The sequence below is a fragment of the Drosophila erecta genome, unplaced genomic scaffold (genome assembly GCF_003286155.1).
Source record: "Drosophila erecta strain 14021-0224.00,06,07 unplaced genomic scaffold, DereRS2 tig00000126-arrow-pilon, whole genome shotgun sequence".
Classification (NCBI taxonomy): domain Eukaryota; kingdom Metazoa; phylum Arthropoda; class Insecta; order Diptera; family Drosophilidae; genus Drosophila; species Drosophila erecta.
In genome coordinates this window covers 15,799,506-15,818,971 of record NW_020825209.1, presented here as the reverse complement: position 1 = coordinate 15,818,971, position 19,466 = coordinate 15,799,506, and the positions used below count along the sequence as shown (strand labels likewise).

At 40.2% G+C, this 19,466-nt stretch overlaps 4 protein-coding genes across 5 annotated transcripts; 2 read left to right on the top strand and 2 right to left on the bottom strand.

Moving 5' to 3' along the window:
• The first annotated feature begins 83 nt into the window (after positions 1-83).
• Positions 84-3,192, top strand: LOC6549690 (DDB1- and CUL4-associated factor 7). Of its 2 annotated transcripts, none has more exons than XM_026981796.1 (6): positions 84-281; positions 394-915; positions 985-1,177; positions 1,649-2,108; positions 2,172-2,353; positions 2,410-3,192. In XM_026981796.1, the coding sequence occupies exons 3-6, from the start codon at positions 987-989 to the stop codon at positions 2,606-2,608; spliced, it is 1,032 nt and encodes a 343-aa protein (XP_026837597.1). In that variant the 5' UTR covers positions 84-281; positions 394-915; positions 985-986; the 3' UTR covers positions 2,609-3,192. The 2 variants fall into 2 exon arrangements, with proteins under 2 accessions (XP_026837597.1, XP_001978723.1); XM_001978687.3 differs by having other exon boundaries at positions 350-915.
• Positions 3,193-4,378: 1,186 nt separating this feature from the next.
• Positions 4,379-6,085, bottom strand: LOC6549689 (protein tilB). Its single transcript, XM_001978686.3, has 4 exons — positions 5,919-6,085; positions 5,008-5,854; positions 4,708-4,917; positions 4,379-4,641 (listed from the first exon to the last, which is right to left on the bottom strand). The coding sequence occupies exons 1-4, from the start codon at positions 5,926-5,928 to the stop codon at positions 4,530-4,532; spliced, it is 1,179 nt and encodes a 392-aa protein (XP_001978722.1). The 5' UTR covers positions 5,929-6,085; the 3' UTR covers positions 4,379-4,529.
• Positions 6,086-6,568: 483 nt separating this feature from the next.
• LOC6549732 lies at positions 6,569-8,949 on the top strand. Its single transcript, XM_001978685.3, has 2 exons — positions 6,569-7,513; positions 8,061-8,949. Exons 1-2 carry the CDS (start codon positions 6,810-6,812, stop codon positions 8,269-8,271), a joined length of 915 nt encoding a protein of 304 aa, XP_001978721.1. The 5' UTR covers positions 6,569-6,809; the 3' UTR covers positions 8,272-8,949.
• LOC6549731 (solute carrier family 35 member E1 homolog) lies at positions 8,367-12,548 on the bottom strand. Its single transcript, XM_001978684.3, has 4 exons — positions 11,827-12,548; positions 11,133-11,341; positions 10,946-11,071; positions 8,367-9,692 (listed from the first exon to the last, which is right to left on the bottom strand). Exons 1-4 carry the CDS (start codon positions 12,152-12,154, stop codon positions 9,234-9,236), a joined length of 1,122 nt encoding a protein of 373 aa, XP_001978720.1. The 5' UTR covers positions 12,155-12,548; the 3' UTR covers positions 8,367-9,233.
• Between the last annotated feature and the right edge of the window lie 6,918 nt (positions 12,549-19,466).

The window sequence follows — 19,466 nt, the reverse complement described above, 5'->3', positions numbered from 1 at the left end:
TGTTGTTGTTAACAATAATATATATAATTTAAAAACAGAAGAGAAACACTTCTTTTCAGTAAATAGTATTTTCTCACTCTGGATCTGGTATATTATATCGCTTTTCCATAAGGTATTTCCAATAGCTAACTGCGCGGTCACACTGTTTTTGTGTGTGAAAATTCTGGCGAAAAGATTCTACTAAAAGTTCTTTGGACACCAATTCCGCTCAACGCCTGAGACCGAATTCGTGCCACTTCACCAAACTGCGATTGGATTGGAAACTTTAGTCAACAGATTAGGTAAAACCGGGGCAGATTACGAATCGAACGACCGCACAAACGAATTGTCGCGTCGCATTACGTTTCAGTGTTGCCACCTTATACGGAGTGCCGGGCATAATTCCATTTGCAGGCCAAACGGACGCATTGCGGCCGCGATGTGCACGCCGTTGGATTGATTCGCTCGCCCTGTTGATTGGGTACACTCCAAATACTCCGATCGGTGTTCGCCAGACCTCAATTTGTCCGGAAAAGCGCCGGCGAACGGACGCACTCTAGTCGGAATACAGGCGAGCTGGCATCACTGCCGCTGCCAGGGCACAAAATGAAGTGAATCTCGAAAAAGAGGCAAAGCTACAGGAAAAGCCAAGGAAAGCAAGCCGGTAAAGTGTGCAAATGCGAGTGGCAAGCAAAGACCTTTGTTTCCCATTCCATGACGTTTTGTTGAGTTGTCCGCTGCTCTGAGTGGTCATTATCAGCCATCTTCATCATTGTCATTATCATCGCCAACGGAGGTCGTCGTCATTTAGCCAGCCACCCACCACCCACAACCACCCACCAGCTAAACGGCCTTGAGGGAACTCACCAGCACCTTGTCATTCAAGTCTTGATCTTCGTCTTGGTCTGGATAAACGTATCCAATCACACAGTTCAGGTGGGTTCTCGAGCCAGATGCCGAACCGGAGCCCCTGATCCTCATGCAGATCCTTTTCCCTATCTACAGTTATGTCATCCACCGCCGGAAAGCGCAAGGAGATCTACAAATATCTCGCGCCATGGCCACTGTACTCCATGAACTGGAGTGTAAGGCCGGACAAGCGATTCCGGCTTGCACTGGGCAGCTTCATCGAGGAGTACAACAACAAGGTGCAGATCATCAGCCTGGACGAGGACACCAGCGAATTTAGTGCCAAGAGGTATGCCAAATAGTTGTTTAGGTCATCCCGTCTACTTACTGTTTGAATGGCTCCACAAATATGGGTTTCGCCTTTATCGCATATTACAATTTGTAAAATTATAAATTAAATCTTTCTTATTTATTTTTTTTTAATATTTGTAATCCTCGATATTGTGTCTATAAATAATAATATATTATTATTATTATTTTATTATATAATTCTATTAATATTATTTTATTATTATACATACTTATATTATTTTATTATTATACATAATTATATTATTTTATTATTATACATAATTATAATTATTATTATTAATAATTATATTATTATATGTTATATAATTATTATAATAATATTATTATTAATATAAATATTATGATTATTTTAGTATTATTATTGTATTGTATGTATCGTTTAAAATATTTTAAACCATTTTTCTCAATTCCCCTTGCTCACTGACTGACCATTTCTTCCTCCAAATAGCACCTTTGATCATCCATATCCGACAACCAAGATCATGTGGATTCCTGACTCCAAGGGTGTCTATCCGGATCTATTGGCCACCAGCGGCGACTACTTGCGGGTGTGGCGTGCCGGCGAACCGGACACGCGGCTCGAGTGCGTATTGAATAACAACAAGAACAGCGACTTTTGCGCTCCGCTCACCTCGTTCGATTGGAACGAGGTTGATCCCAATCTGGTGGGCACCTCGTCGATAGACACTACCTGCACTATCTGGGGACTGGAGACCGGACAGCCGCACGCCCGCGTCTATGTGGCAGGACATGTGAAGACGCAACTGATTGCCCACGACAAGGAAGTATACGACATTGCTTTTTCGCGGGCTGGCGGCGGTCGGGACATGTTTGCCTCGGTGGGAGCGGACGGATCGGTGCGCATGTTCGATCTGCGGCACTTGGAGCACTCCACCATTATATATGAGGTGAGTAGAGCGCACGGAAACACGACAACCACACGAATGATCACATAACGACAAATCCAACAGGATCCTGCCCACACGGCGCTGCTGCGCTTGGCCTGGAACAAACAGGACCCGAACTACTTAGCCACCGTTGCCATGGACTCGTGCGAAGTAATAATTTTAGATGTTCGTGTTCCTTGTACACCCGTTGCAAGACTGAGCAATCACAGAGCGTGCGTCAACGGTATTGCGTGGGCGCCGCATAGGTGAGTCTTCCTTTGAGCCTGAAATGAGCCCTCACCAATTGCATTTTGTTCTGCAGTTCCTGTCACATCTGCACTGCCGGTGATGATCACCAAGCACTGATCTGGGATATACAACAAATGCCACGTGCAATCGAGGATCCAATTTTAGCCTATACAGCTGCCGAGGGCGAAGTCAATCAGATCCAGTGGGGCGCAACACAGCCCGACTGGATAGCCATTTGCTATAACAAAGCGTGCGAGATCCTGCGGGTCTAAGAGTCAATTTTTTGGTCTGGTCCCTTGCTGAAGCACCTGGCTGCAATTGCTGAACAACGCACAGTCAACAAAGAAACAAGTCAGATAAACACACACCACCCACAAAGAAACATACATTTGCTGTTGGTAACTTGGAGGCGGAGAAGAGCAGTGAGCAGTGAGCTTAAGTTGGATCAGTTCTGTCCACCGCTTCCGCAGTTTGTTTGTTTACTGTCTGTCGAGAGATAAGGAAAAAGTGAAAGCGAAAGTGAAGGAGATAGAGATAGAGGAAGAGAAAGAGAAAGGGTTTAAGAGAAAGAGATCAATTTGAGGGGAAAAGAAGAGGACGGAGCACGTATTTTAGAATTCTTAGCTTAGTTGATTTAACAAGTATGTAAGTCAAGTCTATAAGGTATAACCAAAATATGTATTTATAATTGTAGTTTATTTCACACTTGACAAATCCCGACACCCCAAACTCCAAACCCCAAGCCCCCGAAAACTCCAATCAATTAGAGGCGCTTAATCTCATTTTGTTCTTTTTTATACAAATCCAAGTGCAATGCAGAAAAATATGAAAGAAAGAAAAACACATTTAAAAAACAATGTCCTACCTCGTTTTTTCAAACATGAATGTTGTTAACCAAGTTTTTGAGTCTGGCCAAAACAGCAACAGCAGCAACCACAGCAATACACAGAGAAAAAATGAGAGGGAAAAAAGTGGTCGGCAACAACGCTTTTTCGAAATATTTTTACTTCGTTCGATTTTTGTAAGAGAACCAAAAAACGGAAAACCACAAAAACAAGAGATAAAGATAAACAAAGGCAAGAGCAAAACCATGGACTTAAGCAAATGCAAAACAAACATAATACGAAATGAATTAAATAAATAAGCGAAATACTTACATATACTACAGATTAAAACCAAAACAAGAAACTGAAGACAAATTGCACACAACACAGCTAGAATACAATACTATTTAAAGATACAAACTAAAAGCAAATGCAAAAACAAATACCGAAATATATGAGCGAGAGAGAATACAAGATTGTTGCTATATCCATTTAACAAACGAACGAAAATAAACAAAGAAACTATGATCATTTCAGATAAGACACGAGCCTCCATCAATAATCTCAAGTCCCAACCACATCCCATACTTGCCCCAGGACAAAAGCGACTTTTCCAGATAAAATCGAATCAATTTTTTTATGTATCTTGTAATTTATAGCGATTTCACAACTTATATATAGATATGTATACAGAAAGCGATAGCAGTACCGATAATACCGATGATCATGTATTGTAAATACAGCATGAAAGGCACATTTTTAACGAAATCCAACAATCAGCAGCCGTAAAACTTTGAACAAGACTTGGGCTCTGATTTTGTATAGCCATTTAAGAGGCCACTCCACTTGAGCGGGAATTAATATCCTCATATCCAAATACTGTTTCGTTAGCTGCAGAAGAGTAAGGAACTGAAATCAAGTCGATTGAACTTTAAATTTGATATTTTGTACGTTCGTTGCCATCGGGCGAAGACATTTTCATTGATTTGGCGAACCACGGTTTCCGTAAAAAATAATTGATAAAAAACAAGTTAGAATATAATGTACTCTTTATAATGTTTCTTTATTTTCGTTTGTGTTCTGTTTTGCATTATCCGACTTGCGTTATATTGGCTATGTGACTACATTTATATATGAAATGTGTATGTACACACACACACACACACACACACACACACCCAGACACACACACACTCAAGCGCGTATATATAAACATCCGATCGGGCTAAAGAGGTTACTAGAAAGCTAATGATTGATCGATGGATGGATCAGACAAACCAAACAAAACAGAAGAACAATGAGAGTTGGAGAAAACAAACCAAATCAGACAAATATTTAAATAAACAATTTTTAAATAATGATCTCAGTCTCAAATTAAATCGGGCAGATCGTCGGGTTCACAGATGTTACTGATGTCCACGACTCCCCGCAATGCTTCCTCTGGTTTTCCATGATTTTTTCCAGCCTCAGAAGGGGCAGGGCTGCAAGAAAAGGCAGGATGGCGGTTAGGATTTGTGGTTTGAGATACTCATATTGGGCGCGCTTACCTTTTAGCCGGTTTCTTCACTATCAGCAGCTCGTTAACTTTCAGCTTCTTTAGCCGGACCATAAGGTGACCTGTAATCTGGGAACGCTGCACCGTGGACTCATCCGGCTTGACCTCCTCGCTGTACGCGATCTGGAAGATCTTTTTCTTGACGGTGACTCTGGTGTACATAGTCTGAATATCGACGTCGATTAGAGAGGTGTCCATGTGTCTGAGGGGAGAAATAGAAATATAAATAGCAAGATAGCTTTTAAGATATGTACTCGTAAACGTTTGGTTGAGAAACCTTGGCCCAGCTCACCTGTACACCTCCAGTTGGAGCAAGTAATGATCGGCCTCGTCCTGGAAGTTAAAGGGCAGCTTGGCCTGGTTCAGATTGTAGGGTCTGCCGCAAGGAGCGAAGAGGTTGCACTGCTGCTTCGGGGGATCCAATGGAGACTTGGTCTCGTGCCGCTCCCGGCCCAATCGGTGTTGCCGGGCGATCTCCGTGCGAATCTCCGGGCAGTGCTCACTCTTCGCCTGCCAGAAGCACTTTATGCGCTCTTCTTCGTCCTCTATTCCGGCACAACGTTCAGCCAGGGCGGACTGCTGCTCCGCCACCCGGTAACGCTGCTCATCGCGCTCTATGGCCTGGTCTGTCTGCTTCTGGACGATGATGGACCGGTTCTTGGGCAATTGCCGCAACGCTTGGAGACGTTCCGAGGGCGTGATCTCCACGCAATCCAAACTGGTCAGCTGCGTCAGGGTGGCCACCACGTAGTCCCTATAGTGCGGATAATCCACGCAAGGATTACCTATAAGGACCAGCTCGCGAAGATTGTGGTTGCCACACAGCGACTCCACACTGGTTAGCTCTCCTATAAAGTTCAAGGTAAGATCCAGCTTACTGAGCGACTCGCAGCCCTCCAGATTCTCCACCCGCTCAATGTTGTTGATGGCCACATTGAGGTACTCCAAGCGCTTCAGCTTGTGCAAGTTCTCCAGGCGCGCAATCAGATTGGACTGGAGGAGCAGGATCTTGAGGTCGCGACACCAGTTCTGGATGTGCTCTATGACCTCGATGTCCTCCTGGTGCAAGGAGATCTCCTCCAGCGTGCTGATCAGCCGTTCATTGTGCTCTGACTTCTTGCGTATCAGCTCTTCGGTGACTGCGGGATATTCAGGATTAAAATCACGTTTTTATTTCTTTTTTGTACTATTTTCACTACTCACTGAGCACCATAATGACGAATGTGTGCTGTAAGAAAAGTTAGTAGACTGCCACAAGCCGGAAGGGACCAGGCCTACTCCGTTGCTAGGCATTCTTGCAGTCCACATCCCTTGTTATTATTATTCTGATTTTGTGTTTTTTCCTAAATGTTTCAAATCGATGTACAAAAATACTGTTCTTTTATTAATTTAAATAAATAATTAATTAATTTTAAATAAATTACTGTTTTTAATTTATGTTACAACCGGTCGCACATTTTATTTACTGCATTCATTATTTATAAAACGGTGCCAAAATGATAAACATAATTCTCTTGGGCCCTTATCTCTGTGGACAACAGTCATCGTAGTGACGAAGCGCACCACACGTTGAGATCTCGGAGATATATAACTACAGAAGAACTCCTTTAAGCGGCATAACTGCCACGAAAGCTTGTCAATATTAAAAAAAAAATTATTGTTATATTTTTTGTACTTAGAAAAGAAGATAAAGAAGATACAGCTAAGGGGCATAGCGTGGTCACTTAAGAAACTATGTAGATGGGTAGGTATGTAGTATGTTACCCGGAGCCATCCACATCTGACGGAAATATTTATCTATTTATTTATATTTTATTATTTATATTTATATATGTATCTATTTATTGACCATGCCCCTGAAAATAGCTACAAATATTTAATGGCGCCCCAGCTGTGCTGCCCGCACTGACTGCATTTCGCCCCTGGGCAAACGAGATCTAATCAGCTGAATTACAATTAAGTAGTTGAACTAGCGAAGCGGTGGCGACGTGTTTTCCGCGGCCAGCTCTCTAGTCATTTGGCGGTGGGCAGGCGGAAGGCACACACAAAACTAAATCCAAATCGGATCGGCGGACAGACAGATATAGACAGGCGATGAGTAGCGATAAGGACGGTGATATCTTGCGGCCACTTAGCGATAGCGAAGTGGACGAATTGCTAGATCTGTACAAAGTTAAGTTCGGGGTAAAGAACTTCCACTACCTGCTGCTGTACAACCAGCGAAAGTGGAATCGCCAGCTACGCGAGGCTCAGATAGCGCACAATGATCTGAACTACATATCGCTGAGGAAGCAGTTCTACACCCATCGAAGGGGAAACTTCCGGGAGTGGGGCACCTATGTGAGCCTTCATCGGGACATCGTGCAGAGCGTCTCCTTCTTCAGCTGGCAGCCCGAAGGAGCTGCGGAGCTGTGGGAATGCCTGGAGCAAACGCAGCTCATCGAGTGGACGCAGGGCGCCCTGCTGACCAACGTGGACCTGGGATTTTGTGATCGGGTCAAGGAGCTGGCCGCCAGGCGCGGAGTCACCTCCATTCAACCTCGCCAGTGCTTCGGGATGGTGCTGTCGCATGAGGATGCCCTAAGCGCAGAAGTTCCAGAGCTGCTCTCCGAGTTCGATATCCGGCGGCTGCGGGACGAGGACGCGGCCATGGTGCACGATTCCTGGCCCAACAAGGGTGAAGGATCGCTCACCTATCTCCGGGCTCTCGTCCGTTTCAACAAGTCCTTGGGCGTCTGCCGCAGCGACACTGGGGAACTGATTGCCTGGATCTTCCAGAACGACTTTTCCGGACTGGGGTGCGTACAACTGAAATATAAAATGTATGCGATATCATCAATACATTTTAACTCAAGTATGGGGCTGTGTTCTAGTTTTGATCACAACCAAGAAGGTTTAGAAACCAAAAGGTCAACAAATGTTTTTTTAATGAGCCTAACCAAAGAGAAAATGTTCCGAACTCGCGGAAAAAATAATCCCTATGGCAGCTAAAACATTTGTGTACTCGTCTGGTTCGGCCTTTCCTAGCATAAATGATCTGAATAATACATGTTTTTTATGGAGTTTATTCAAATTGACCCGAATTGCCAGGAAAAAGAAAAAGAGTCTCTTTCGGTCATGTAGAGTTCAACTTACAATCACTGTGAACGGATAGTAATAGCGTAGTAACGATGAGCACCGTTGATCGATAGCATACAAATAGATCCTTATAACGATATGTTGACTATTCCAAATGATAAGCAACTACATATGTACACAGTTATTCCAAGATTCCAAGTTATGGAATTTTGGTTATTCCTAGATAAGAATTTCCAAATCTGTTTGTTTGTTTTTATGCGTCTACAGCATGCTGCAAGTGCTGCCCAAGGCGGAGCGCAGAGGACTAGGTGGCCTCCTGGCCGCTGCGATGACCCGAAGAATTGCCCGGGGTGAGGAGGTCACCCTCACGGCCTGGATTGTGGCCACTAACTGGCGGTCGGAGGCGCTGCTCAAGCGGATCGGGTACCAGAAAGAGGTGGTCAACGAGTGGATTAAGCTGGTACCGATTTCTTCATAGATTTCTTCATACCGCTGGAGATCTGGTGACGGTGCTGGATTCCGTTGGATAGTTGGACAACCGGTAAATAGGTTAGGTCAAGAAGCACTTGGCGATTTGCATTTGCTATGCCTATGTACATACATGGTCAACAATTTTATTTTGGCATTTAACATGCGCTCACGCTTTCTGAATACACTTTACGGCTTAATCAAATTCAAAAACAAATTCGAAACTAGCGGGCGGGCAGGGGGGGGATATGAAAATCGGGGACTCAAACTACTTATTTACACATTCGGCTCGGCGCCTCCAAAACAATATCAAAAATACCTTTAATTTACAGCATTGCTTTGCATTCTAAGTATACACACATATATTACGCACTTTTGACTCAATCGGCCCAACATCCAAATTTTACATTTTCGATTGATTAACTAAAGAATTAGGTTAGGTCATAAGGTCAGGCATTTTAAACACCTTGCGTATGAATGTGTCGTTTTCTCTCATAGCGAGATTTAAATTGAAATTTTGCGAAACACTAGAGCAACACTATATTGAAATTAAGACACTTCTTCAGTCACTCCTTTGCATTAACTACTAATCATTAGCCGTATTGTTTAAGCACCATCTCATCTACGTCTTGTTTTCCTATTTCAATGCAATCATATAAAAGAAGCAAACTAAATGTTTCAAAAGTAAGTTGTGATCTTGTTTTTGGTTTATAAGGGGAATTATTTTGAAACAAATTTTACTGGTATTGTAGCCGCTTCCTTTAAATTCGATTGAGGATGGAAATGTTTTTCTTCATTCCAGTTATTAAATTTAGAGTTGCGCCTCTTAAGTCAAACGTATTAAATATATACATTGAACATATATATATATCTATGTATATATATAGGGGTAGAGTTGGAATTTGGATGGTGGTGGTCACAGGTTAATACTATTCAGCTAACCCGCTTATTGGATACATTCACTAACTAAAACTAAACAAATAGTAGCCGCGTTGCCGTCCCGCTCGGCATTCCGCTGCCGTTCGCCAGCAGACTGTTTCCGGGCGCTCTGTGCAACCCATTGGATAGCTTCCCGTTGACCGATCCCCGGTAATAGGGATCCGTCTGCTGGTCCAGCGGCGAGTACTTCACATGGCTGGTCTGCGACAGCGGCAGTGTCGGCTGCTCGCGACCCCGTGTGATCTGTTTGGCGCGATTGTAGCAGAGCACGCCCACAATGGCCAGCGTCATGCCCACGCAATTGACCCACGTCACTGGATTGCCCAGGATTAGGAGCGATACTGCGATCACAAATATCCGCTTCGATGCGCTGGCCACCGCATAGGTGAGCGGAGTCACCAGAGACAAGACGCTGAAGGCGATGATGTTCTGCAGCCAGTTTAGGACACCGTCGGCGAAAAGCAGGGCAATAACCCGGTAGTCGAGGTTTTTCTGTAAAAGCGCAAATTTGGGTTTATTAAAAACTGCGGGAGCTGGAATTTGTCTATAACTTTGGTTTTGGTTATTAGGTCTCTGCGATTACTATCAGTATTTAATAAATTTTTAAGTCTATTGCTCGTGGGCATTGACTTTTTATACCCGTTACTCGTAGAGTAAAAGGGTACACTAGACTCGTTTAAAAGTATGTAACAGGCAGAAGGAAACCTATCCGACCATATTAAGTGTATATATTCTTGATCAGGATCAATAGCCGAGTCGATTTGGCCATGTCCGTCTGTCCGTATGAACGCCTCGATCTCAGGAACTACAAAAGCTAGAAAGTTGAGAGTAAGCATGGATCTTCTAGAGACATAGACGCAGCGCAAGTTAAATTTTTATATATCTTGTAAATTTCTATGGATTTGCCCAAAACTGTCACGCCCACACTTTTGAAAAATGTTGTGATATTTTTTCACTTTTTTATATATTTTGTAAATTTCTATAGATTTGCCAAAATACTTTTTGCCTCGCCCACTCTAACGCCCACAAACCGCACAAAACTTATACGCCCACACTTTTCAAAAATGCTTAAGTTTTTTCTCATTTAATTATTTTTTTCCCAATTTCTACCGAAATTCCAGAAATTTTTAAAGTTTCTCGTTTGTACTTCCACTAGCTGAGTAACGGGTATCTGATAGTCGAGGAACTCGACTATAGCATTCTATCTTGTTATGTTATGAAAATGCTGATGGTTTTCATTTAAATCACATTAACATTGCCATTCTAATTTCCTCACAAGACAAATGAGCTTTTAAAAAACGTTTGGCTTAATAGGGAACTCATAGAAAAATAGGCGAGTGTTTTTTTCATTTCATCAAAGTAATCCATTTTTTGACATACATGTAAAATCTATCTGATTATTTGCACATGTGCAGACCTGGCAATTTAAATTCCGGATCGGAACTAGTCAATGTAAAGAAAACTTCAGGAACTATTGAAATTGCTTTCAAGTATAAAAACTAGCGAACAAGAAGACAAACACAAGTGTTTAAACAACTCACTTGCATACGTAGACAGAACATGGTTTAGTTGACGTTAAGAAGTGATGGGACTGGTTTAAGAGGTAAATAAAGAAAACCACTGGCTGATACTGCGTAATCCGTAATTTGCTAAAATGTTAATATTGGCAGAAGAGGTTATCTCCTCTTCACCCAATCGAAAAGCCTATGCAGCAGATAACATGGCACCCTAGGTACACTACTCACAATGGCCGTGTGGCGGAATACAGCAAAGCTGTCCATGTAAAGCCAGAGGGGGAGGAAGATGAACAGCGACAGCTTGCCAAGCAAATGCAGCAGCCGTAAATGGTGGATGTTGGTGTCCTTGAGCACCTGTCGACGGAAGAAATATTAATCGAATGGAATCAAACAAGAGACTCTTTGGGTACGTTACCTTCTTTGAGAAGATGTTTTGCATGGAGAAGCCCATTGTGGAGATGAGGGCGCTGATGAGGCCCATCATATCAAAGGAGATCTCCGTGACGGTGGCTATGCCCACGCCCGTGATGATGGGCAGCAGACTCAGGTACACGAGCGTTGGCTGTTTCTCGCCGAAAAAAAGGCGCGTCAGGACGACGGTGAATAGTGGCATTGTGGCTTTGACTGGTGAGGAATAAAAACATGGTAAAGTTGAGGACTAGTCTTCTGCCGGCTAAGTATTAGCCTACTTTAAATTCAAATTCCTTAATTATATATATATATATATATATATATATATATATATATATATATAGTATACATATATACTTTCATATTTTTTGAGTTAAGCATTCATTTGCATAATTTCTCGAATTCAGAATTAAATGATTAATATATATTATTTTAAATCTTTAACATATTAGAATTGATAGAGATCATTGATTGATGCATTCGGACACCTTGTGCAACTACCTTGAATTTTTTGAATAGCTTATCAAAGTAATTACATATTACTCTAATAAGCAAAACTATATTTCATGTCATGTACATATCAATAACACGATCTTTATCACATCTTTGCCGCTTGGAAACTCCCCCCGCGCACATTATACAGATTCGATTCTGCTGACGTGTTGGGGAACCACTAGATTGACGGCCACTCAACTCACCCGTGTGCGCGTAGGAAACTGGCACCTTCCACAGGGAGATGTGGGAGGTGACTGAGGCCAGGAGCTTGCCCAGCGCCAGCGGCACTATCAGCCGGTAGTAGTAGGAGCGGGGTATGTCCTGGTACTTCCGGATGCGCCACAGGTTGAAGAAGGGCCCGCTGTACAGCGTGATGCTGCACAGTTGCACCAGAGTCACGGTCATCGGGAAGGGGAACTCATTCAGGACCATCTTGCCGATCACATTGTTGCTGGAGGAGATCACGTACCAGAAGAGGCACATCAGCAGCACGACGGCTATGTGCCGCGACCCCGTCCGCTTGCCCAGCATTTTTCGTCTGGGATTGGGCCGTGCTCTCGTGGCTTAGTGCGGCGCCGATTCTGCCGCGGATCGGTGGCGATGGGCGGGGGCAAGGGGCAAGTGGCAAGGCCTGGTCCTGGAGCTGCTGGTACTGCTGGCAATCTGACACGCGGAGCTTATTGCATTGCGCCTGGTGTTCTTTTAAAATTTAAATCGTCGATTAAAACGTTGTCTGTTTTTTGTTTTCGGCTAGTGTGACCAGACTGGCACATGCCCTTTTGCACCAAGCGCTCGCGATAAGCCGTAAGTTTTTACTAAAAAATCCCACAGTTCCGCCAAAATTCAAAAAATGTATACCACTAGGCTCAATATACATATAAAATAATGTATATTCGGGTCAAAACCAAATAAAAATAAGCTCATGTACAGTTTTCTTAATGATTATTATTTTTAATACATTTTCAGACGGATAATTTCAGTTAGATTGTTTTACATTTCCATCTTAAGTTTGTTTTATAAGTTTGCATAGTCACATGGCTGATTGAATTTCGACCCTCTCTGGTTTTTGACGAATGGGTGCTATGTGTAAAATATTCGATTTTCTTGATGTTTTCAGTTGGTCGGTGCTACAAAGTTTCCGACGAGATAGTGTTGCGAAACGCTATGGATAAGTCATCTGAATCGTCCGTTTATATTTTAACAGTTGTGATGTTGAATCTATGGTCCCTCCCATGCAACTAAGAAATAAATCTTCCTGAATTTAATTTTCGTGCTTCTGTCAGTTAAAGGTGGCCTTAAATAATAAATTATGGTGCTACATTTTTAGTTAAATGTTGTATAGGCGCATATGTATATGTATAATTTTTAAAGTTACTTCCTGAACTTAATTTGAGGAGTTTTTTGGCCTCCACGCTTAAGCGGATTAACGCCACAGCCAATGTATGATATATATTTCGGAATAAAACAAACTAAAAAATTATGTATGTGAGAGTCTGATTTGAAGATTATAAAACCGTCAGTTATTCAGCGGTTGGAGTTAATCAAATAAAAAAGGCGTTAAATTGAAACTCCTTGTTCCCAGACATTACCCAACATGTAAAAGGTTAATTTCTTGACATTTCACTAATGTAAAATAAGAGCTTTTTTAATCTATTTCACTATAAAGTCTCGTCGACGAATAGCCGTCTTTTTTGAGAAATTCGAGTTTTTACCATTTTTACTATCGCTAGCTGAGAATTTTACTTACTAACAATAATAAAAATAGCAAAAATCAAGTTTTTGAAACTGCCACTGTATCGATTTTCGATAAGATTTGAGTGTGACCTAAATTCACAAGTGGCAACGCATGAAATTCGCGGTAATGCTTCAGCTTGAAGAAAAACATTAAAATGTCAATCTACATTTGGAAATTAAAATGCGTATAAATAAATTACATATATACGTTTTAATATATGTAATATATGTAATTATATTTTCATTATTATCGATTAAAAAATATCCGTTACATCTCAGATTTTTTGCAGTTGCTAGATCTTGAGTTGCTAGATATTCGAGGGTATGTGACGTAATTCAACAGTATCGAATTTTTTGATGATGTTTCGTGACAGACAATTTTCGAGTTTTAGTTTTTAATAGCCTGAATAGCCCCAAGACTAAAATAACCAGAAAATATGGTTGAAAATAGCTCGTTAGGGACAGATATCTTAAAAGAATAAATCTTCCTAACGTAAGAAAGGTCAAATATCATGATATCGGCATTTGTGTTGCCTTGTAAGGCAACTAATCAGGAAAAAACCGAGAAATTAAAATTTCACCCCTGCTTATTGTGTTTTTAAAAGGTCAACTTGTGCCGAAAATCCGGTCTCAATATTTTCTTGTGGCGGTAAGCTAATCGGGACAGGTGAATCATTGGATGTGATTCAAGTGCAGACGGATATCTCCCCGCGTGTTGATCGGATTTGCCAAAGATATTTAAAACAAGAGATAATGCTATAGTGAAGTTCCCTGACTATTAGATACAGATACCCGTTAATCAGTTAGAGCGAACGAGAAATTTCAACATTTTCTGGTATATCGGTAGAAATTGGAGAAAACATAATAAAATTAAAAAAAAACTTTAAATTGTTTTAATAGTGTGGGCGTGGCAGTTTTTGTCGTTAGAGTGGGCGTGGCAAAAAAATTTAGGCAAATCTATAGAAATTTACAAGATATATATGTATGTGTAGATAGAATGTGATAATTAGCTCAATTGAAGTGTTTGTCTCCTTTAATAAAACTTTTAGTCTACCATGTGCTGTCTTATCCATGTGTTTGTAATCACGTAAGTCTATGAAGCTCTATGTTGGTATATTTTGAATTTATAATTAGTGGCTGCGTGTTTCGTGTATAGCTTTCGGATGCAGCCGTATCTACGTATAGAGATATTAAATCCAAGCCTTTAAATGGCGAATATATTTTCAAATTAAAAAGGGAGGAAGTAAAGTTTGGGAAATATTCACAAATATTAAAGAAAGGACTTAACTGGTGTAGTTGCCCGCAAAAAGTGCTACGGTGTGTATTCATTTACTGGAAGCACTTTAAACTTAGCCCTAAACAAATGCTTGAAAAGTTGTTGCCGCATCCCACGACCATTTCAGCAATCTACGAAACTTATTTTGAAAAAACAAAACAAGAACTAGGTGACTAGCGGTATTTGGACAGATAATTACTTAAGATCGTCATATATTTCATGCACAATACATTACATTAAAGAAGGAGCGCTGGTAAGCCATCTGTTGGCAATAAAACCCATGGAAGGTGAAGCCTGCACTGGTAAGTAAACTATATACATATGTAACTTTTTATTGGAATTTCAATTTCATTTTATTTTCATTTACTAAAGAAAATGCGTGGTATACTAAACAACTTTGGTTGCTGCCTGGAGGAGAAAAAGCCTGTCATAGTGACGGACCGTGGCTCCAATATGATATCAGCCTTTCGTGATAATTTCAACCTGGGAATTACCTTAACAAGTCTATGCCCAACTAGGTGGATTACCATTTTCTATTTTTTAAGTCAAAAAAATATTTTAATTGAAAAACACCAAACACACAGAATTGATGGAATTCATTTAAATCATTTGAGCTCAATTGTCCGTGTACTTTCTGTTTTTGAAGAGGTCTCAAAAAAACTGGAAGGCAGTAACTATCTAACCATCCACTTAACTAGTCCATATATAAGAATTACAGAAATGTTGCACTGCAAATACAAACGATAATCCCAGTATCGCACATCTGAAGTCCAATTTTTCCTTCCAAAAGTCCTCCCATATATTTCTAACTACCATAAAACAGCTCTTTTCTTTTTTCCACCAACTAATAAACTTGTGCAATGCTCAGCGACTAAAAAATTAGAAATTATAGAAGATTGCAAAAAAATTAGGAAAACATTTTCATTAACCTCTGTAAATTCCTATTCTAATAATTGTGTGACGATGCATTTTCTGATTTTATTCAAGGCCGAAACTAATTCAATGATATTGACTAATGATACAGAACTAAACAGTAAATTATACAGATGATTTTAATTGCCTTGAATGGTGGCACATAAACAAAAATATTTTTCCCCTCTTATATAAAACTAGCTGCACCATTTTTTGTATTCCTGCAAGCAGCTCGGCATCTGAAAGAGCATTTTCAGATGCTAGACATTTAATTTCAGAAAAACGATGTGTTATTGCTAACAATTCTGATACTATAAACAAAATTATGTTTCTGCATTCAGTAATTGAAAAATAAAATAAATAAATTACACACATATATGTCGGAGATTAAGTTGTTCTAAAGTAATATAATATTATTTGAATATAACCGAAATTGTTATTATCAAGTCATGTTAAGAATAAAGAGCTGAGCAGATTTATTTATATTTTGGACTTTTGATAAATTTATTATTTTTATATTTCTCATCAGAAATTAATAGGAATCTGATGAATATGACGAATCTGATTTATTTAAATTGTTTTCGAAATTAATCAAAAGTGATCCAATAATCACCCAAGACTTATACCGACTTAAGTTTACTCATTAATTGTCTTAACTTATACACACTTTATATGGTCGAAATCGCTTCCTTCTACCTGTTACATACTTTCAATACATCTGGTATAAATTATCAAATTAAATACGTTAACACCGCCGTGGCATTTTTGCGCGGTTTCTGGGCGTTAGAGTGGGCGTGGCAATATTTGGAAACGCTTCCTTCAGTCTGTTACATACTTTTCAACGAGTCTAGTATACAATTAATCAAAAGCCCAGCCACGGTTTTATGAAAATTGAAATCTTTGCTACTAGTTTTAGAAGTTTTCGACATAGCCGTTATATACGGATCTGATGAAACAAGTAAGCCGTTCATAACATCCTCCATTGTATTACTCTTTTTGTCCTTACCGGAATGGTTTAGTCGAGTGTTTCTGAAATCTTTGTTCTTATATGTAGGATACAATCGAAAAACCGTATCCATTCATGCAGAGTTGACTGTCCATATTTCAAAAGATCTGGATCAATTGGATAGCTTTTTAGCAATCTAATATTATTCATATTTTTTGGTAGTGCTCTACAAAGTCCACATGTCTGGGGGGTAGATGCAGCAAGAGCGCTAAATTCGTGGGAAATTGTAATTAAGGGTGTAATTGTTGGTTGAATGGGCAGTATTTGTCTTTTTACTATATCCGACTCTGATCGAATAAATTCTATAGCTTCCTTTTCGCAAATCAGTTTCAAAGGCCTACAACAGCGTGTTGATGAAGGTCGCGGATTTTTCCACAAAGTCTTTGATTCAAGCTGAACTTGTAATGGTACAAGGCCAACTGCAAAAAGGGGTTGATCTACCATTTCAGTTTCACCATTTTGAAAGTTTTGGCGATTAAGTGTCCACTACTTCCACAGCCCCATTTATGTCATTTCGAATTGGCAATTCGTCGATTTAATATAAACAAACCAAATGCTTTGCTTCTCAGCAACACTTGGCCACTTTAATGTAAACTAATCAAAGGCAACGGCACTTAGCCGATATAGTAAACAACGGCGAGAAGACCAAAGATCTTATTTTTTATAATTAAATTTCTTTTGAACTGAGAGATGTTCTCTTCTGAAACACTCCCTCAATTATGGAGCAATACGCTCTTTTATTTTTTTTTCACCACTGAGGCTTCTCAGCATCAGTTTTAAAACATAAGTTTCAGTCTTAAGCCGCACACCGAATAAATCAGACACATTTAACATTATTATCAATAAATAATTATAAGAATAAAAATCAACATTGCCTTTTTATTCCTGGCTGACTCAAAACAACAATTACTCCTGATAATTTGAGGAGCCATAAATTTATTTATCTGATTACAGTATAAAATAATATTTTATTATATATCCAGTCAGAAAACAAAATGGTCATCAAAAATGTTCGGTCACTATTGTGTCAAAAAGAGACGGGACTAGAGAGGCCTACGTCACACGATCAAAGGGATGGCCGACCCAACATGCACACTGCGCCATTGCAGTTTTCCTGCATATGTGTGTGTATTTGGTTATCAATGCGTAAGAAAGGGACAGATTGTGAGTACTAGGCAGTTCGTAATGGCGTTAAAAACAGAGATGCTCACGCCATTGCTTTTCAGCTCTTTTTGATTTATTGATTTTGTATGTGGTCTTGCTAGAGGTAGAGCAATATCTAGTGAATGTGTCCGGTCTCGCAGCCGCCAGCAGTTCCTTAATTTGTTAAGTGCAAACATGAAAAGTTTGGAGACTCTACGTCACCTCAGCTTTGCGATAATTTTTGGTATCCAAGCATATAAGCTCGCCTCTCTCTCTCGCGGTCTCTCTCTATTTTTCTCTTGCCGCCGCACCTTTGGTCTATCGTTACAAATCGTCTTATTATTTAAAAAAAAAAAAAAAGTGCCGAGTTCCGCGGCAATCAGATAGTAGGAGTGCGAGGGAGAACTTTATAATTCGTTTGGAAAACAAATGATACAATAAAAACAAAATAATTAACATATTTTTAGAAAGTTTGGGCGTGACAGTTAAATAAACGTTATCGGAAAACGCTTTCTTCTGCCTGTTACATTTGCTTCGACGCTTCTAGTATACCCTTTTACTTTGTAAGTAACTAGTATAAAAACCTAACGATTGCTCTACAACAATTACTACAACTTCCAGTCAGAATATACATTTTTTCCACTTATTTCCATACCGAGCACAGCTGAGATGCAAGAAGACTCTCCGGAATAATTGGATAACCGAGAAATATGGTCCCAGACATACTCATTCGTATAAATTATCCCAATTGTTTTTTTTTTAAGATTTCACATTGAAAATTTCATGTGCGTCAAACTAGCGTCGATGAGTTTTATTTATTATTTATTTATTTATTTTTTTCGTTATTTGGGATAAAATATGCAATTGAAAAATCGGCTCCCAAATTTTTAAAGAAGTTCTACGCTCACAGAAAGTTCCAAAATGCAAGCAAGACCAACTTAAAGGACATTTTTTAAGGACATTTTAGGAATTTTTCATTAACTAATTATCCACACTTTTTGAGATAATGGCATAACAGTGGGTCCAGCTATGAACCAGCCCATACATAAATGGGACATTGAATTTAATTTTATATTGTGGTTGTTCACAGAGCGTGTTGTAATTTTTAAATTATGTAAGTTAGTACAGGCGATTCTCACGGAGAGAAACCGCCGAATTGCAGGCCACCATATACGGTGGCTTGCACCAACGGCAGCAGCAGCAGCAACGGCAGCAGCAGCAGCAACGGCAGCAGCGACGACAGCAGCAGCACCAGCAGCAAGGGGCCGTCGGCAAAACGCAAATCTAGACGATAAAATAGGAACATGTGAGTAGGCTTTTTGTCTAAAGTGATTCGCCAATAAAAAACGGCAGAAGAATAAATTCTGCGTCTCCTTCTTCCACTGCCCCAGCGCCAGCACGGACCCTTGGCGAGGTTTGGATGAACCGAAATCAAACTAAAAATCGGCTCCTCCAACCCCACCTCTCCAGCAGACTACATCTGGGCGATTTCCCTCACATGTTATTGAAGGATACCCAGCGGATTATTAGCCTGTTTAACTTGTCCTGCAAAAATAAAATGAGCTCTATGATCTGAAAAGTTGACTGAAATACTCACTGAGTATGGAATACTCCACTTATAATATTTTTATTTTCACATTTATCTGCTATGTCCACCAGAACCCTAGTAGCTAAGTGTGGTGCAGAGGCCGTACCATAAGTGACTGTTGTTAGTTTATAATTCTTAATTTTTTCTTCTGGAGAATTTCTCCATAAAATATATTGATATTTTT